The sequence below is a fragment of the Mastigoproctus giganteus genome, chromosome 13 (genome assembly GCF_048544385.1).
Source record: "Mastigoproctus giganteus isolate SK-2022 chromosome 13, ASM4854438v1, whole genome shotgun sequence".
NCBI classification, from domain to species: Eukaryota; Metazoa; Arthropoda; class Arachnida; order Uropygi; family Thelyphonidae; genus Mastigoproctus; species Mastigoproctus giganteus.
This window is the reverse complement of record NC_143587.1, coordinates 118041011-118060757: the sequence shown is the minus strand read 5'-3', so window position 1 is coordinate 118060757 and position 19747 is coordinate 118041011. Positions and strand designations below refer to the sequence as shown.

General features: G+C 35.7%; 1 protein-coding gene across 9 annotated transcripts in view; it reads left to right on the top strand.

Annotated features, from left to right (window-relative positions):
• Positions 1–19747, top strand: part of LOC150076391 (protein tweety-like) — a 291082-nt gene that overhangs the window by 172271 nt on the left and 99064 nt on the right. For all 9 annotated transcript variants that reach the window (XR_016547803.1, XR_016547802.1, XM_090387163.1 and 6 more), the window contains exons 10-11: positions 4459–4551; positions 18722–18861. Coding sequence is in view for 7 of the 9 variants with exons in the window: in XM_090387163.1 (XP_090243289.1) it covers positions 4459–4551; positions 18722–18861 (233 nt within the window). In the remaining 2 variants the exon portion in view is untranslated. The remainder of the gene's footprint in view (positions 1–4458; positions 4552–18721; positions 18862–19747) is intronic.

Genomic DNA, 19747 nt, shown 5'->3' with positions numbered 1-19747 from the left:
CCATTTCATTATTGTACTAGGTTTTTAAAATTCTTTCACTTTTTCACTGCTACTTTACTTCCTTTTTCTACTTTTCTTTAAACCTCTTTTAGTTCAGGTACTCTGTGTACTTCTCTTTTCCATCTTTTCAGACTCTATACATATGTTACAAATTACACATTTTTATATATGTGTAATTAAAATTTACATCAGAAAATCTTTTGCTTCCTCTACTGCCGCCCTGCATGTTTTAGAGCATTTGACATATGATCCCTTTCATAAAATTTCCATATTTTTCTCTCAACTGCTTTGTTTACTTCTAGACAATACAATATTACTACTAATATATATATATATATATATATATATATATATATATATATATATATAATATACACACACACACACACCATGTTATACAGGCAACCCCATATAACACGATACTTCTACAACATGATTTTGCTCTAACATATTGATAAATTGTGGAAATCTTCGCACAACACGGTACTTATATAACCAGGTTTCGCTCTAACACGGTTAGAGAATTTCGGTAAACCCTGTACAACAGGGTATTTTTGGTTTTGTGCGGGGGCAAACCCTGCTATTATGTTGGATGCAATTTTTTGAACATTTCCACTCTTTTTGAATTCCCACTGTTCATCAGCTAGTGAAAAAAAATTACTAAGAAATCCTTGAATTTGTGGAAAAATCTAGATTTCAAAGTTTTATTACTATTGTATAGCACATCAGGCCATCCAAAAGATTTAAGTCATCCACATGTTGAAGTTATGTTCCTACTACCACCTTTGTTGTACTAGGTTAATACAATTTCTTTCATTCAGCCATTAGATCAAGGCATTATATCCACCTTTAAAACTCGTTACATCAGAAAATCTTTATAATGGATTTTGGAAAAAATTGATTCAGAATCTATTGAAGCGATGGAGGCATGGAAACATTTCTCAGTTGTGGACTATATCAAAATCGTAGCTTTATTGCTGAAAGAAGTAACACTGCCAGCGTTAAATGCATGTGGAAAAATGTATGGCCAGAGTCAGTTTATTCAGGAAATACGGTCGAACCACCAGAAAACAGAATCGGTGTGTTAGTAAAACTTGCTATGTCGGTAGGAGGGGTAGGTTTTGATGATGTGACTTCTGAAGCCCTCGTGGGTAGCACAGTTGATAGAATTGTCCTCCCCCCCCCCACTGGGTGGAAAATCTGAGTTCAAATCCCGTCGATGACTGGAGGAATTTTTATGGGCCTTTTTCACAACACGGCTGGGTCAGGCGAGGGTAGCATGATTTTTTCCTCCCAGAAACTCTGGGTTTTCATCCAGTAAAACAGAAAATCGACCTTGGGACACACAATTTATAGACAGTATATACAGCGTAACATGGCCTTAGTCACCTATGCTCCTAAAAAAATAAAAAAATTATGATTACTGAAGACGTTCAAGAATTACTCATAGAAATAGAGGCTCATGAAGCAATTTGGTGGAAATTGCATCGGAGGTAAAACCAAATCAATTCAGAAGATTGATAGCACAGATGAAAATTCTTAACATCCAAATTTTACACTAAAATGCATATGGGAAGGCATAAAGTTAGCCGAGCAATTAGAATCTTATTTTTTGAATGCAGATTCTTGAATGAAAAGACCTAAAGATCAAAAGGGAGCTTCAAAAATGCTTAGTTCCATATGATGAAATTCACAAAGATTTATCAAGCAAAAGCAAACAAACTCAGATTACTGATTTTTTAAAGATAGCAGAATGTACTCGAAATTTAGAATGGTGTATTTTTGTTAGTTTTGTTAACATTTTGTTAAATAAATAAAATAGTGTATTTTTGGAATTTAACCCCCCCCCCCTTTTTGTACTTTTTCTTTGTCCCGTATAACACAGTTTCGCACAACACGACATTTTATAGGAACCTAACTATCGTGTTATGCGAGGGTTACCTGTATATACAAGGAGGTATGAAAAAGTCAGTACTCTGACCTGGATAAAGCATCAGTAGGAAGATGCTGTTTTTAATATAACATGTCTACATATTCAATAACTAATATGTGAAATTTCATTCCCATAGGTGATCGAACACCAGAGGTGGAACCCGGAATCTGAGGAAGGATGCTATTTTGACAAAGTGGAGTATCGAGCAGTGATCAAGTTCCTGCATTTGCAGGGCAAGAAAGCTGAGGAAATTGACAAAGAAATGAAAGCTGTGTATGGGCAGAATTGTCCAACCTGTGACACTGTAAAAAAGTGGAAACAGGAGTTCCAGTGCAGTTGTATAAGTGTCTTTGACGAGCCAAGAGAAGGAAGACCATCAACATCCACAGACAGTGAGATGATTGCAAAGGTTGAGCAGCTAGTGCTGACTGACAGACGTGTGACAATTCATTTCATTGCAAATGCAGTGGGAATTAGTTATGGGTCTGCCCACAGCATTTTACGTGATCATCTGCATATGACTAAGGTCTCCGCACAATAGGTTCCAAGATTGCCGATGCCTTTGCAGAAGCAATGTTGAATGCAATGTTCTCGCCAACTGTTGGATCAGTGTAATGCAGATGTTGAACTTCTTTAGGGTGAACCTGCCCTATTCTCCTGACCTAGCACCATCAGACTTCTTATTTTGAGAAATTAAGAAACCATTGCATGGACAGTGCTTTGATTCATCTGAGGAAGTCATCAGTGAAGTGGAATCGTGGTTTCAGGCAAAAAGTGCTGACTTTTATGATCAAGGCATTAAACAACTAATCCATAGATGGGAGAAATGTGTTACTATACATAGAGAGTACATTGAAAAGGATTAAAGTTCCTGTGAATAGGACCCCCCCCCTTGTGCGTGTGTGTGTGTGTCCCCAAGCTTGAAAGGTCACAAATTTGCAATGACTGAGAAAATTATTCAGAACACAACACAGGAACTGTTAGCAGCAATAAAGAAATCCTATTAGGATGTTTGCAGAAGTTGCTGCATTGGAATCTGCATATAGTATGAGGGAAAACTATTTCGAAGGAGATTCATCCAAATAGCTGGCAAGCTTTTTTATCTTCGAAATATTAGTTCAGTCTCTGAACTTTTCAAAGAGACATACAGATTCCACCAGTGTCAATCCATTGACAATATCTTGGCAATGTTGCTGATCTATGGAAGAATTCCGTGAAAAAGACTGGAATAAGTCATGGAGTTGCTGTCGGCATTAGGTGCCTCTGTAGCCAGGTGGGAAGGAGCAGCAGTGCGTAGCATATGCTTCTTGATTAGACATGGGGTTCGAGCCCGTCACCACCAAATACGGAGGATGCGGAAAGGTCAGGGAATGACCACCGCATATTCCCGGAGCAATATGGCCGTAGTTGCTAATGCTCCTAAAAACCAAATAGCTAACTAACTAACTGTCAGCATTTCTGAATCTATTGATCTTGTTTTGAATAAAGGTCTTCTAAGCTTGTTTCTGTCTTATGCTTTGCAATTTTTGCAGTTGGGCAGACAGTTCTGTGTCTTACTTCTCACTCACTCTGTGATGGTAGATCTAGACCCTCTCCAAAAGAAGGCTGTCAGGTTAGTTAAATAATTCTTGTCTTACAAATTATTTCCATTTTCTGTTAAACATACATTCTATTGTATTTCTTGTTTACTGATATTTCTGGCACCTCTGTAGCCCACGCTTCTTGATTAGACTGGGGTTTGAGCCTGTCACCACCAAATACGGAGGATGTGGAAAGATCAGGGAATGACCACCGCATATCCCGGAGCAATATGGCCTTAGTTGCTAATGCTCCTAAAAACCAAACAAACAACTGATATTTGTGCAGCATGAATAGAAAGTGTTTTATGTGTTTAAAGAATGAGGTAGAAATAAAAGAACTAAGGAATTACAGAGGTGAAATTACAAGTGTTCTTGTATTCCTTTCAAACTTGTTCAAATACATTTCTTCTAGTACATTCACAGTTCAATTCTATATTCATTGAACTAACATTTCCTGTTCTTCATTTATTCCTTCTACTTCTGTTCTTCAGAACAAACTTCCTTCTGTATTTCCTGAAAAGTGCAGTCTATAAATTCAAGTCCAATGTCACACGATCTTCTGTCTTCGTAGCCTTTAAACAAAACAGTTGGTAAATTACTATAGGTTACAATACTTTGTTTAGAGTCACCATAAAAAAAAAAAAAAAAAAAGCCATAAATATTTGATCTTTAGTATCTTGATGAATAGCTGCCTGCTAAATAAAGTGTAATCCTTTGTATTGTTTGTTTTTGAGTGCACACAATCTTGATTGTGATTTCTTATAGGCACCAGTGAAACAAATCCTTTACTATTATTCACTAAAAGTAGTTAACAAAATTGTGTTCAAATCATTAAATCATTTAATTTTTTATGGATTGTTAGTGTTATCATATATAATGTAATTTCATTGAACTAATATTAGATGTAACTATCATAGCTATCATTGATTTTAATTTGCATTTCAGGCAATAAGAGAAGGCAACAAAGCTATTGATAATATTCAAAATTCAATAGAGAAAATCATTGAATTTGTGCAGTTTATATATCCTGAAAAGGAGGTAGGTAGGAAAATTTTATTTTTTAAAAACTCATATAAAAAAATGTCACTATAAGCATAGTTTTTGTTCATTTGTATAGAATGCAAATGTATCATAACTGTAAATTGAATTATCTAAGACACACCTATTTGAGTTTGTGTGAAACGCAAGCCTCGTTGTAAAGGTTTTTTTAACATATTACATGCAATGTCATTAAAATTTTATTTATTATTATTATTATTTATTTTTTTCATATTACACCTTGTAAATTCTGGAGTTAATTGGTTGTTAATCTGACCTGTAACATTACTGCACGGAATGCCAGGTATTCAGACTGTTAAATAGTCTGAATACCTGGCATTTAACAGTTGTTAAATTAAACAGTTGTTCTACCATGATGCTATAATCTCCTGGCACCATACTGTTTGATTCCAAAGCACCTTGCTTGATATAGTGCCATGTTATCTTTCCCACACATTTCAGTTATAAATGTTCATGCCTGCAGTGGGAATATTATCAAAATATTCACAGTGTGGTATAATAATTTGGGATAAACAACCACTTGCTGCAGCCGCTGAGTCATTCTTTTAGTGAACTCTTGTGTTTTTGTCTTAAAACACACATTGGCGTGTTTTAAGAAACTGTGCTTTGTAAAAAGCACAGGATTGTCTTTTTCTTTGCTTTTTCAATTTGCAGATGTTAACCTTTTGTGAGTATACATTTATACAGGCAAACCCTGTATAACACCATACTTCTACAACACAGTTTCGCTCAAACATGGTTTGAGAATTGCGGGAAATCTCGCATAACACCGTATTTTTTCGCTTTTGTGCTGGGAAAACTCTTCTATTATGTTGGATATAATTTTTCAACATTTCCATTCCATTTTGTGAATCCCCACTGTTGACTCGCTAGTCGTTATCACCTTGTGATATTTTTCTAAAGCACATAAAGAGTTCTTTACCTATGTAAACTCTAGAAGGAAAGGGATGAGTCAGATTGGTCCACTGGATATTGATGGGTCAACTTTTGATAATCCTGCTCAGGTGGCTAACAAACTAAATGAGTATTTTGTATCTACATTCACATATAAGGAGTTATTCAGGGAGGTGGAATGCCAGAGGTGTATTAAACTCTGGCAGTAAGCTAGATGATTTTGTAATAACTGAGAGGAAACTGGAGGAGAAATTGTTGAAGATAAACATAAAAAAGGCACCCGGGTTGGATGGGATCTATCCAGTTATATTAAAGGAGGCAGCAAAGGAAATAACCTTAGCCATAATTATGAGAGCTTCCTTGGACTCAAGGGAGGTACCCATGGACTGGAGATGTGCAAATGTGACAACAATTCACAAAGGAGGATCAAAGGGCGACACAAGTAATTATAGACCTGTTAGTTTAACTTCGGTTCCAGGGAAATTAATGGAAGCACTGGTTAAAGAAGCACTGCAGGATCATCTAGACAAGACTTCAGTTATAGCTCAGACACAGCATGGTTTTGTTAAGGGGAAGTCTTGTCTGACAAATTTGATTGCATACTATGATGTGGTCACAAAAGAACTGGATTCATGGAATATCTTTGATATCATATATTTGGATCTTAGAAAGGTTTTTGATTGGAGGCAAATTGCTGCTATGGCTAAAGGGATGGTTGTGTGGGAGAAGACAGAGTGGTAATCAATGGACACTGCTCTTCGTAGGCTAATGTTATTAGTGGAGTGCCTCGGGGTTCAGTGTTGGGTCCATTGTTGTTTTCTGTATTTATAAATGATATTGATGATGGTATATCAGGCTTAATGTCCAAGTTTGCAGATGATACGAAGGTTGGCAGGGTTGTTAAGGACACTAATGACAGTACGCTGCTGCAACAGGATCTAGAAAAGTTCAGCAGATGGGCTGAGAGGTGGCAACTGAAGTTTAACATTGACAAATGAAAACTACTACATATGGGAAGCAGTAACTCCAGAGTAACGTATCAACTCTGTGGTACTACACTGATAGTCGTAGAGAATGAAAAGGACCTTGGGGGTAATTGTGTAGGCAGATATGAAGTTTTCTGATCAGTGCAGATGGTCTGCAAGAGCAGCTCATGGTGTCTTGTCAATGATATACAGGAATTTTTCTAGCAGAGATAAGGATGTGATTATCCTCTTGTATAAGTCAGTGGTCAGGCCACACCTTAAGTACTGTATACAGGTCTGGAGGCCTCATTTTAAGAAGGATGTAGAGCTGTTGGAACGAGTACAGAGAAGGGCAACAAGATTAGTGAATGGAACGAAGGGTTGATCTTACGAAGAAAGGCTTAAGTTTTGCAGATTACAGTGTCTGGAGACTAGGCATCTGCGAGGTGATTTGATTGATTGAGGTGTATAAAGCCTTGAATGGTTCGAGTATGCTCAATGCTGATGGGATTCTTCCTCTTGCTCAGAATAATCACCTGAGGGGCCATAAATTCAAATTGAGGAAAGACAGTTGTAGGATAAATGTTTCGAAGTTTGCCTTTCGCCAGCAGATAGTTGATTGGTTGAACTGACTGCCATCTTTTTTTGTTGAAGTTGATAACCTCAAATAAATTTAAGGCTGAGCTGTCCCAGCTCAGCCTTAAGTATTTGGGACGAACGGAGGAGTGAAATGGGAGCGGGGTTTTTTTTTTTTTTTTTCTCACTGATGCTGCATAAGCTTGCTTTCTTGCATCGTATGCCTCTGCTAATGCTAAAACAATTTGAATTTCCGTTTTATTGGGCTTTTCTGTTCATGCAGTCTAATTATAAACATATAGTAAACTTGATCTTCTTGCATTTGCTGTAGTACTGACAGCTTGATTTCTGTGGGTTTTCACAATATTATGGTGAAATGTGCTTCCCATTCCATTAAATATTCAATCATATAAAAACATAAATAATTTTCAGAAACTCATTACTCCGTATCTCACTTATGACTTGTACGTGCCCTGTTATTAATTCCTTATCATTTTTACTGTTTTAAATTTTACAACAACAAAAAAAAAATGTCAGTGAACAGAAATATCAATTAGTATGTACACATTACAGTATGTATTAATTAAGCTATGTATGTAAGCATAAATTTATTTTTATTTTTCTAACTAGAAAATATTCTTCCAATTTTCATGTATCATTTAACTTTGTTAATTTGTAAGGTAATAAAGTTAAATTTTGTGCTTTATATCTTTGCTTTTATAGCCTGTGGATAATATTCCTCCTATTTTTGCTTATTATAAATGCTATTTAAAACAGTATTTTATTATGAAGAGTCTGTCGTAAAGTGATTTGATTAAAGTGAACCAATCGTAAAGCAAGGGTCCGCTGTATTTTTTGGGAGACCTCTGGGTTAGAATCTGTGCTTGTTTTTTTAGAGCATAAAAAATTGTGACTTTGAAGCCTGCAGTTCGTGACTTTTAAGGTTTTTGTAAATGGTTATTTTGGGTTTTATTTGATTGTTTATTCATTTTTCTGGGTATGTATTACTGAACTTTGTTCTTTGTTGGGAATTAAATTCCAGCCCTAAATTATGTCCATGGAAAGCAAAAATGCACTGCTCAAAAGAAACTATTTCTTTAGAATCAAAAATACAAATTTTGGATTGTCTTATAAAAGGGGAAAAGGTATCGTACATTGCAAAAAGTTTAAACGAAGCAACAATCCGGACCATAAATTAAAACGAACAGAAAATTAGAATTGCTGTTGCTATAGGAGGATCTTTCATTTCTGCAAATGTGACAGCTCGTCCCCGAGCACCAATAATTGAGAAAATGGAAAAAGCACTCAGCATTTGGATTGACGATAGCAGTAAAAAACAGATCCCATTAGACTGAAATGTAATTAAACAAAAGGAACTAAAAATTTATAACCATTTAAAAGAAAATGGAGATTCTTCTGTTAACCCGAAGTTTGCTGCCAGTAAAATTTGGTTTGAGCAATTTAAAAACTGCTTCTCGTTACATAACATAAGAATTCAAGGAGAAATGCACCGGCAGTTTTCAATCAAGTTTTCAATGCCGATGAGACAGACCTTTGGTTGAAAAAAATGCCCAGCAGAACGTTTATTTCAAAAAAAGATAAAACTGTACCAGGTTTTAAGGCATCAAAATATCATGTAACGTTACTTATGCGCAGTACCACATCAGGAGATTGGCAGCCTGTCTGGAATTGAAGGCCAGAACATACAATATTCCTGCACTTTTCGGTCAGGTAAAATTACACGAGACTGGATTTCCTATTCAACCTATTGTTTCCTACAGGAACTCTGTGTTTTCATCCTTAGCCACACATGTATATAGCATTATAAAACCCTTTAGACAGGTAATACAATTTGGGATTAAGAACTACGATACATTATTTAATAATCTTAAAGACTGTAGACTTGGCGACAATGCCAATTTATTCTCACTAGATGTTACCTCGTTATATACGAATGTAAACGTTGAATACACATTAGATATTATTTGGGATATGTTAAATAAAAACTCGATACCGATTAATTATACAAAGCTACCTATTAAGGAAATTTTTCACTTAATTAAACTGTTAGTTGAGGCCAACTATATCACCTTTCGAGACAAGGTGTACAAACAAATTTTTGGATTACCAATGGGTTTGAGCTGAGCGGCTTAATGTCAGAGATCTATCTCTCAATGATTGAGCATATACATTTGACATTTATACATTTTCGACCCCGTATCACATACTATGGGAGGTATTTAGACGATGTTCTAGTTATTACTGATAGTAGTACTATCCAAGACATTTTACATTCTTTTAATAATATTCATTATAGACTCAAATTTACATTGGAAAGGGAGGATAAGGATACAAAGTCATTAAACTTTCTAAATTTCACACTTACTCGGGACTCGAATAAAATCGAATTTAGCATCTATCGAAAACCTACAAAAGATCGATTATCTTTAATCAATTTCTAAATGCCTATAAATATTCAATGACGTAATCTGCTTTGGGCTCAGAAATAGAAATATTAACTAGCAGGTTCTTAAACAGGGATTATCCCCTTTCCACAATAAACCGAATTAGGGTACAGGCTAAGGATAGGATACAAAATACTACACCAACCAACAATAGTAATATCAAAAAATACTTTATTTCTGTCCCATGGGTTGAACAGTCACACAAACAGCTTAATAGATTCTTTAAAGATACTGAATTTAAAATTGTGGACAGGCTAATACGGAAATTATACATTATACTGAATAATTGCTCGGTTCTTTCTGCGTTCGCAACACAAATTAATGATCTGGTATACAACATTTCTTGCGGTGATTGCAACTCGTCTTACCAAGGTTTAACGCGATTTTCTCTGAATATTCGTGTAGATCAACATGAAGCCTCAGTTCGTGCTTCCCAGTCAGCACCGCCTTTCATGCCATTAATGAAAAACATACTTTTTTGTTTAACGAGGCCAAAATACTTAATGTTCAACGTAATTATACGCGACTATTAATTGCAGAAACCGTAGAAATTAAATTACACAAGAATTCTGTTAATGTTTGGCGGCCATATTTGATCTCTGATGCGTGGACCTTTACGTGCATGGACGAAGACAAATAATCACTATTGAAGTTTCAGGTTCAACCCTATTCGGTAATTTCATTCTTGTGATCACGACATAGTCGAAAAGCATTGTCAGCTTCAGGAAGGAAAATCGTTTTGAATATTTTCATTAGATTCTTTTTCATTTTTAATTGCGTTAAATTGATTTGAATTGTGTTAAATTGGTTTTTAATTATTTATTTTTTACTCTAATGTAAGTTTTCGATTTTTTCATTTTAATTTCTGGAGAGTATCATATGGAAATATTCTACATACTATATTGAGGTAAACTCTTATTATTTTACAAATATTAATATCAACGTAGAACATATAGTATTACAGCTCTGATTCACATTATCAATACAATATAAAAATGAAAATTAAATGAAGAAATATATTGACTTACATAATTTAGAATGGTTTTTGTCTAGATTTGGCATTGGCAAAATCATTAATTAATTTAGAAACATCCATTCAGTTTTCTTGCACTTCTGTGCTAAGCAGTGCTAGTGCCGATAGCATTGTTGTCCCATGATGTTTTTCAGATAATTCTTTAACCAATTTTAATTTCGAGCAAGAGCATTACGTGGTTGATACAGCAACCCGAGTTGTCAAAAATAATATCAATAAGCAGCACACTTCTGAAAAACTAGCACTCATATCATAGTATTTTACTATGACTACTTCTGCAAATTCGTGAATAATTTTAATTTTTGCAATTTTACTTTTTAATGACTTTGTGCAAAGTGTTAATTGCGTTGAAAATGATTCTGAAAAGCCACTTTAAAATTTCTTTTGCACCTTCTCTGCATTTTTTATAATGGAATTTTGATCCATTTGAATTAATTGAGTTGGATTAAGAAGTGCAAACAAGTCAGAAAATGTAATTAGTCCTTGAAACTTTTTGTGCAGTTGGGTAGTCACTAAATCACTTTACACAATAAAAAATACTGATGATATTTTAAGGAGTCCTTATGTGCTGTGATGTAATGACTAGATCGTGGATATAGCTTAGCTTATTTTTCAGCACTCACCTCATAGTAATCTGCTTAGTTGGTTGAAAGTTTTGCCACGTGCATAGTGGTTAAGAGATTCTAATAACCTACGGGGATTATAAATTTAAAATACTTTAACTATTTATTTACACCTCTTCCACATGTCTATCATTTCCATGTTTTCCCCAATGCATTCAGATCTGCACGATAGGAAACTTCATTTCACAAAACTATTAATCAGATACTTTTCCGACAAACTCCACATTACATTCTTAAAGAAATGTCTCATGTATGACATAATCCCCAATTTCGCTCATAACTGCTCCAAAAATACTGTTAAAAATACCCTTTTATTATACAACAAGCCTCTATTGCCATAATTAAAGCTGAATTGCCAAAAAGATACCGAGAAAAATATCTCCTTTTAGACCAAATACATACCCTCCAATTCAAGCTTAAAAGAGAACTAACCCCCACAACTTGGTACAATTATGTACAACAGAACACCACACAAATTCAGGCAACTTAAATCAGATTACACAAAAGCACATCAAGAAATGGGATACACTCACCAGAAGACAAAAAAATTCCCAACAACTCGGTTGTTAACATCTCTACACATTTTCCCCTAATGGACTTTCTAGTCTAGAATATGGATTCGATTTCGCCATTAACAGCAACCACTACCCAGTAAAAGATGCCACGATTGAAATACAAACTAAACTTGACAACCACCCAGATAAATATCGTATCATACATGAAACCAATGCTGTTTTTAACTCCCAATTAACTAGTAAACCTAATATTCACCAACAACAATTAACCCACATACGAGACTTCATGAAAATTCCGAACATTGTAATACAATTGCATTCAAGGAATTAATCGTGATGCTACTAAAAGTTTCATACCTATTAAGAAATATTGTTCAAGGTTTAGGCCTAAATGGTTATCAAATGAACTAATGAGACTTGTAACAGAGAAGAAAAATGTATGGGATGCATATAAATTATCAAGCGACTCAGAAGCCTATGGCAGATATAAGCTAGTATGTAATCAAGTCACAAAGGAAGTTAGGCAGGCGAAGGCAGATTACGAGAAATCCTTGGCAAAAGATGTTAAGAAAAACAGAAAGGATTTCTTTACTTATATAAACACTAAAAGGAAGGGGATGAATCTGATTGGTCCACTTGAAATTGATGTTCGACTGTTGATGATCCTGCTCAGATAGCAAACAAACTGAATCAGTATTTTGCATCTATATTCACACATGAGGAATTATTAAGGTTTGAAAATGGCAGAAGGTTATCAAATTGTAGCAGGGTACTTAATGATTTTGTAATAACTTAGAGCAAAGTGGAGGAGAAATTGTTGAAGTTAAACGTAAGAAAAGCACCTGGGGTGGATGGGATCTATCCAGTTATATTAAAGGAGGTGGCAAAGCAATTAAGCAAACCCTTAGCCATAATTATGAGAGCATCCTTGGACTCAGGGGAGGTTCCCACAGACTGGAGATGTGCAAATGTATCCTCAATTCACAAAGGGGGATCGAAGGGTGACACGAGTAATTACAGACCAGTTAGTTTAACTTCTGTTCTGGGTAAAATAACGGAGTCACTGGTTAAAGATGCATTGCGGGATCATCTACACAAGACTGAAGCAATAATTCAGGCACAGCATGGGTTTGTTAAGGGAAAGTCTTGTCTGACAAATTTGATAAGATATTATGATGTGGTTACAAAGGAACTGGATGCAAAAAATAATTTTGATATCATATATTTGGATTTCAGGAAAGCTTTTGGCACTGTTGCGCATGGAAGACTATTGTATAAATTGGAGCAGAATGGTATTAAGGGTAAGTTGCTACAATGGATAAGAGGATGGTTAAGTGGGAGAAGACAGAGGGTGGTAATCAGTGGGTGCTGATCTTCGTGGACTAATGTTATTAGTGGAGTCCCACAGGGTTCGGTGTTGGGTCCACTGTTGTTTTGTATATTTATCAATGATATTGATGAAGGTATATGAGGCTTAGTGTTGAAGTTTGCAGATGATACAAAGGTTGGCAGGGTTATTAATGACAGTAACGGCAGTGGGCTACTGCAACAGGATCTAGATGATTTGGGCAGATGGGCTAAGAAGTGGCAACTGAAGTTTAACCTTGACAAATGCAAAGTACTGCATATGGGTAGAAGTAACCTGAGAGAAAAGTACCAACTGTGTGGTACTACACTTAAAGTGGTAGAAAATGAGAAAACCTGGGAGTAATTGTGCAGTCAGGTATGAAGTTTTCTGAGCAATGCAGACAGGCTGCCAGGGCAGGTCATCGGATTTTGCCAATGATATATAGGAATTTTGCTAGCAGGGAAAAGGAGGTGATTGTCCCTCTGTATAAGGCAATGGTCAGGCCACGCTTTGAGTACTGCGTACAGGTCTGGCGGCCTCATTTTAGGAAAGATGTCGATTTGCTTGAGCATGTACAGAGAACGGCAACAAGATTGGTGAGGGGAATGAATGGATCCTCTTACCAAGAGAGGCTTAAGTTCTGCAAATTGCAGTGGCTGGAGGCTAGGCACCTGCGTGGTGATCTGATTGAGGTGTATAAGGCCTTGAATGGGTTGAGCACGCTGAATTCTGATGGGATCCTTTCACTTGTTCAGATTACAAACCTAAGGGGACATAAATTCAAATTAAGAAAAGACAGATGTATAATAGATGTGCGGAAATTTGCCTTTAGCCAGTGGGTGGTTAATTGCTGGAACAAACTTCCATCTGTCATTGTGGAAGTTGATAGGTTGAATAAGTTTAAGGAGTAACTGGACAGGCATTTGGAGGGAATGGTGTGATTTTTTTTTTTTTTTTGCTGATGCTGCATAGGCTCATACACTTGCTTTCTTGCATCACATGCCACTACTACTACTACTACAAAAAGCAGACAAAGGCGACACCATCGCAATCATGGACAAAAATACAAGATTATCCTTTAAGACCCATCCATTGTTTCCTATAAACAGTCTGCCTATGCCAATCTATCCATATTCCTCGTCAAAATTATTTCACCTTTAATGAAATTTTCTCGGTTCAGAGTTTACAATACTAAACAGGCACACGAACATATAACTTCCATGACCATATCTGAAAACGATATTCTCGTGTCCTTCAATGTTGTCTCCCTATATACAAATGTACACATCGAAACCATGCTACTGGCTCTTTAAGAACTATTAACTAAAGACGACACTTTGACAAAACGTACTGACTTAAACATTAATCACATTTTAGAACTCAAGTCACTGTTACCTGACGCCAAACAATTTAAATTTCAAAACAACATCTATGAACAAATTTTCGGCTCCCCCATGGACCTTGGTATCTTTGCCCCTTTATCCGAAATCTACCTCGCTTCTATTGAAGAAAAAATACTCCAACCCTTTCCCCCAGGGATTAAACTATATATGAGATATGCCGACGACGTCCTCTCAATAGGCAACAAAACCACTATCGATACTTTACTGAACACGTTTAATACAACACATGAGAAACTCAAATTTACCCTCGAAATAGAAACCGATAATAAAATTAATTTTCTAAACCTCACTATATACAAAATAGGTACATCTTTAGGCACAAAAATATACAGAAAGAACACACATACAGGTAACTTCTTACATTACCACTCACACCATCCTCTATACATCAAGAAAGCAGTTCTATAGCAGTTCAATTGATATCATAAAATTGCAATACCACACCAAAAAATTCATTGACAGGAAATACCCATTACAACTAATAAAAGAAACCATCACCGAAGTCCATAATAATAGTAATAACCCAAGCAAAATTAATAACCACGTAAATAAGAATAAGATACACAAACCCCTTATCACCCTCCCATACTATCAACAATATGCTAGACGACTTCAACAGATTTTTAAAAATACAGATATCAAATTAATATTTACATCTTATAACAAAGTAAGTTATAAATTCAATTCATTCAAGACAACGTACGAGTACGAGTATGGGACACAAGATCATAATAACATTATATATTTCATTAGATGCCAATCATATTGTCAAGCATGTTACATAGGCAGTACAACAGCAAAATTCGGGACATCAAAAATTTCTAACACGCGTGCATACTACCACTTTAATAGCTTCAAATCTAATTTAGCAAGTACAGAACTAACACAACATGTTCAATCTTATAATCATAACCCACTCATCAGTTCAGCGATCATAGTTAAACTAAATCCCATTCTGATGGGATCCTTCCACTTGTTCAGATTACGAACCTAAGGGGGCATAAATTCAAATTAAGAAAGGAGAGATGTAGAATAGATGTGCGGAAATTTGCCTTTAGCCAGCAGGTGGTTAATTGCTGGAACAAACTTCCATCTGTCGTGGAAGTTGATAGGTTGAGTAAATTTAAGGAGGAACTGGACAGGCATTTGGAGGGAATGGTGTGATTTTTTTTTTTTTTTTTTGGCTGATGCTGCATAAGCTCATACACTTGCTTTCTTGCATCACACGCCACTACTACTACTAAATTCCGTTATAAAATCCTTCAAAACGAAGCCCTCGTCATTGAGCGGTTTAACATATTAAACAAAAAGATTCCCGCCAACTTCTCCTCTATTTGGAATTTAGCACGTATTAAGTTTCCGCGTGCACTGAAATGCATTTCGGTAACCCAACCTGTATATAACACACTCGCGCGCTCTCCCCTCCCCACTATAGCTAACTGAAGACGATTTCAAAAGTCACTCCTGCGCGGCTATTAGCTTTTATTTCACTTCATTTAATTTATTTTAATTAGACAACCATAGAATGGAAGGTGCACTTTCCTTTCTTAGGAAAATTTTGAAAGCCCATAACTTAGTTTTTAAATTTATAATCCCCATAAGTTATTAGAATCTCTTAACCACTATGCACGTGGCAAAACTTTCAACCAACTAAGTGGATTACTATGAGTTGAGTGCTGAAAAATTAAGCTAGGCTATATCCATGATCTAGACAATAAAAATATTAATTTTAAAGAGCAGTTCTGCATTTTCAAATAGGTAATAGTCTGCCAGTTCATCAATTTGTTTCTTAACAAATCACCACCGTTCATTTGCAAATTGACAAGGTACACCCCATTTCTGTGCAATAGATGATGCTTCCTTGACGGTATTTTCAAATTCATTTCTTAATTTTTTTCACATTGATTATACAATGTTTCTGTGCCTAATGCAGCTTGACCAATATCCGTATTCATTCTATGAAAAATCATTGATGTTGAATTAATGCTCGACAAGATTTTCTTTCAGTATGGTGGTTAACACAAAATCAAAATTTTGTAATACTCAGAAACATTACCCCAGTAATACTAAGAAATATTTTAGTTGCAATAGTAATATTGACCCCTAATAAATGGGTCCTACCCCCAATAAGTGGGCCCCTATTTGACTTTGGCCACTGCAGTCACAAATCCTTAAAAATTGCCCTGGAAGCAATGGCTATGCTTTTTTCACCTTTTCACCTTTATTCACTGTAGTTTTGCTACTACTATTTCTTGAGTTGGCAAAATGCGATTTGGAAATACGATTGATGGAAATTTCTCGTAGATGAAAATACCTCAAATTTATCATTTCATTGTTTCCTTTTAACTTGAAAGACTTCCGACAAAGGATCTATTTGTATATTCTCAGTCCCCTGAAAAAGTCACATATTGCATTTATTTTCCCACTTGTGCATAGAGTCAGGCGCCGGAGGCAACGGCTGTACAAAAGAATGGACGACTAGGTGCTCTATATATTTTCATAGCCATAGATCACTTACAGTCAAAATTTAGAAATGCATTTTTTTAGAGACTATTTAATTTATTTCTTTTGCTAAATTGAGGGAATTGACACGTTTATGTGCATGTAAGTGGAAAGAAGGTGGTGAGTGTCTTAAGCCATATGCGGAAGGACCTGAAATGAAAGGAAATAGAACCAAAGAATCGGCAATATTGGCTTCGGGTACTTGAGAAATTTTATGATGAAATGTGCAAATTGTAATCTTCCAAAGTGCCACATTTGGCGCATGCACCATAGGTTGGCCACCCCTGCCTTATATGAATGGCTTACAATCATCATTATCATAAAAAAAAAAAAAAAAATCATTATCATAAACAGACATTAAATCTAACAAACAATCTCCTCCCCCCCCCACTTCTCCTCATTGGACTTTATCACATTTTAGTATCAGAGACTCAGGGTGAATATGGATACCCCTTTACTTGTTCATCACATTTCTCACATTCCATGTGTATTGTCTCTAAACAACAGTGATATTTCTGGTTATCTTAATACCTGATAATAGATGCCAGACAGGGATTTACATGTACGTTCTTCTCACCATGCATGTGCTATAGCAGCGGAATTATAATCTCAGTTTTTGTGTGGCGTCATGATTTCCCAGCCTATCCTTAAGATGCCTCTTTGCTTTGCCAATGTGGCTTGCATCGCATGTTAAGCAGTAAATTTTATAAATGACCCTGCCCTTGGGCATTTCAGAGTAGGGAACTTAATTGGAGGGAATATACCATATAGCAATTTTCCAGGCATTTGCGAGCATATCGTACTGTTTTGGTATTTCAGCCATTTTCCCAGACATGCCATGGTAAAATGGTATATGCAAGCTATACCAGCATTGGTAGCCCACTCACCTAGCACAGCTCTTTGATTGACCAAAATTTCCTATATTTACCTGGAATCCAATCTGGGAAATCATGTGGCTGCTGTCCACTTCCTGTTCCCTGTCTGTAGAAGAACGGACAGGGAACCACCAGGCCCTAGTCATTAAAACAGTGTGCTGTTTTTATAGGGCAGAACATGAAATGTATTATATTTAGTAAATTGATCTGTACCATTATCATCCATGTGATTTCCCAAACAATTCTTAAGACATCTTATGAATCAGCTAGGAAATCACCTGGATACCTTACTAAAATACAAATTTCAGTTCAGCTGTTGCAGTACACATGTATGGAAAGGAAACCGGCACACCTAATGCAAGAAATAAAGCCATGCATGACCATATTTGCTCTTTTTTTTTTTTTAATCTAATACTGCAGTGAGAACTTCCAATGAGAAATAAAGGTGGGGACCTGGTTTTATTAGGTTTTAACTTTGGTTTTTAATAATGATATCAGTCATTCACCTGACAAACACCCATTTTTTGAGTATATTTAAGAAGCCACTAGATACGTCATTATGGTTGAAAAAGATGGTCTATTTATCAAAAGCTATGGTATTTTAGTTAATGTATAAATTAATTATACAAAATATTTCATGTTATATTTTGGAATGTAAAGTTTTAATTGTATATGAGTTCTGTACATTACATTTTATTTTTTAAGAATTGTACAGCATATTTTATGTAAATTGACTCCCAACATTAAAGAATTTTTGGAATACAGTTTGGTTGATGTTTGATAGAATTTCAACATGTATCATATTCCCATCTTCAAAGGGATCTTTCAGTAAATAAATACGTACTGAGTAATAGAAAATTTTTTGCTGTATTTTAAGATGTAGAGTAATATATATTTACTATGTGATGTCAGTTGTATATTATAATTTCTTTTTTCTTCTATTATCTTAGGTAACCAGCATTTTGGACCATTTGTCACACCACATGAATGAAACAGATAAGTTATTCTTTCATGCTTCAGCATTATTGGATTGCCAGAATATGCATGAAAACTATATATCAGCTATGGATGCTGTATGTACAGATACACTGTATGTATTTTGTGCTAAAATTTTAAAATAAGTTTAACCCTTTTGCAAATGTAAGCATATATGTGAGGTGTGGCAGTGAAGTTCCTACACAGGTGCAATAAAAATAAAACAAAAAGTGATGGAGCTCAAAAATGGTTTTATTTTTAATCAATTTAATCACCTGATTACATTGATTAATAATAAAAAGAGTCAGCAAAATCATTCAAAAAAGTGATGTTTAGTTTGGCAGTTATGTTTTATCTCTGTCCTCAACATCCTGAAATCTCTTTCCTTTAAGGGCAGTTTTCATCTTGGGAAAGTCCACTGGTGCTAGATTGGGAGAGTAGGGTGGGTGGCTGATCTGTATGGTGCCACATTTCATCAGAAACTTATTCACAAGTACAGAATGGGCAGATGCTTGTCATGCAAAAAGAATCGGGCCTTTCTCTAAAAATCAGAGCCTCACCCAGGTGTTGTGCTTCGATGGTCTTTAAAGCACCTGTACATAGAATGCTGCATCAACTCTCTCCCCTTAAGGTACAAATTACTTAGGAATCACACCCTGTTTGTTGGAAAACATTATCAACATAGTCTTCATCCTGAACTTCTCTAAACGAAACTTTTTGAGCCTTAGATTTTCAAGTCCTTGTAAGCTCTGAAGCTTCATCTCTGGGCCATACTGAAACACCCAATGCTCATCTCCCACTGACAATACAGTTAAATAAATTAAGATTGTCTTAAGAGTCAGAATGAAGTCTTTGAATAATGACACTCTCTGTTGCTTCTGCTCATCCACGAGGCTGCATGGCCGCCTGAATTTTGTGTTGACCTTCCTTTTCTCTAAATCTTCATGCAGAAGTTGACAAATCATCTCCTTATTCATATTCAGCTCATCAGCCATCATTCT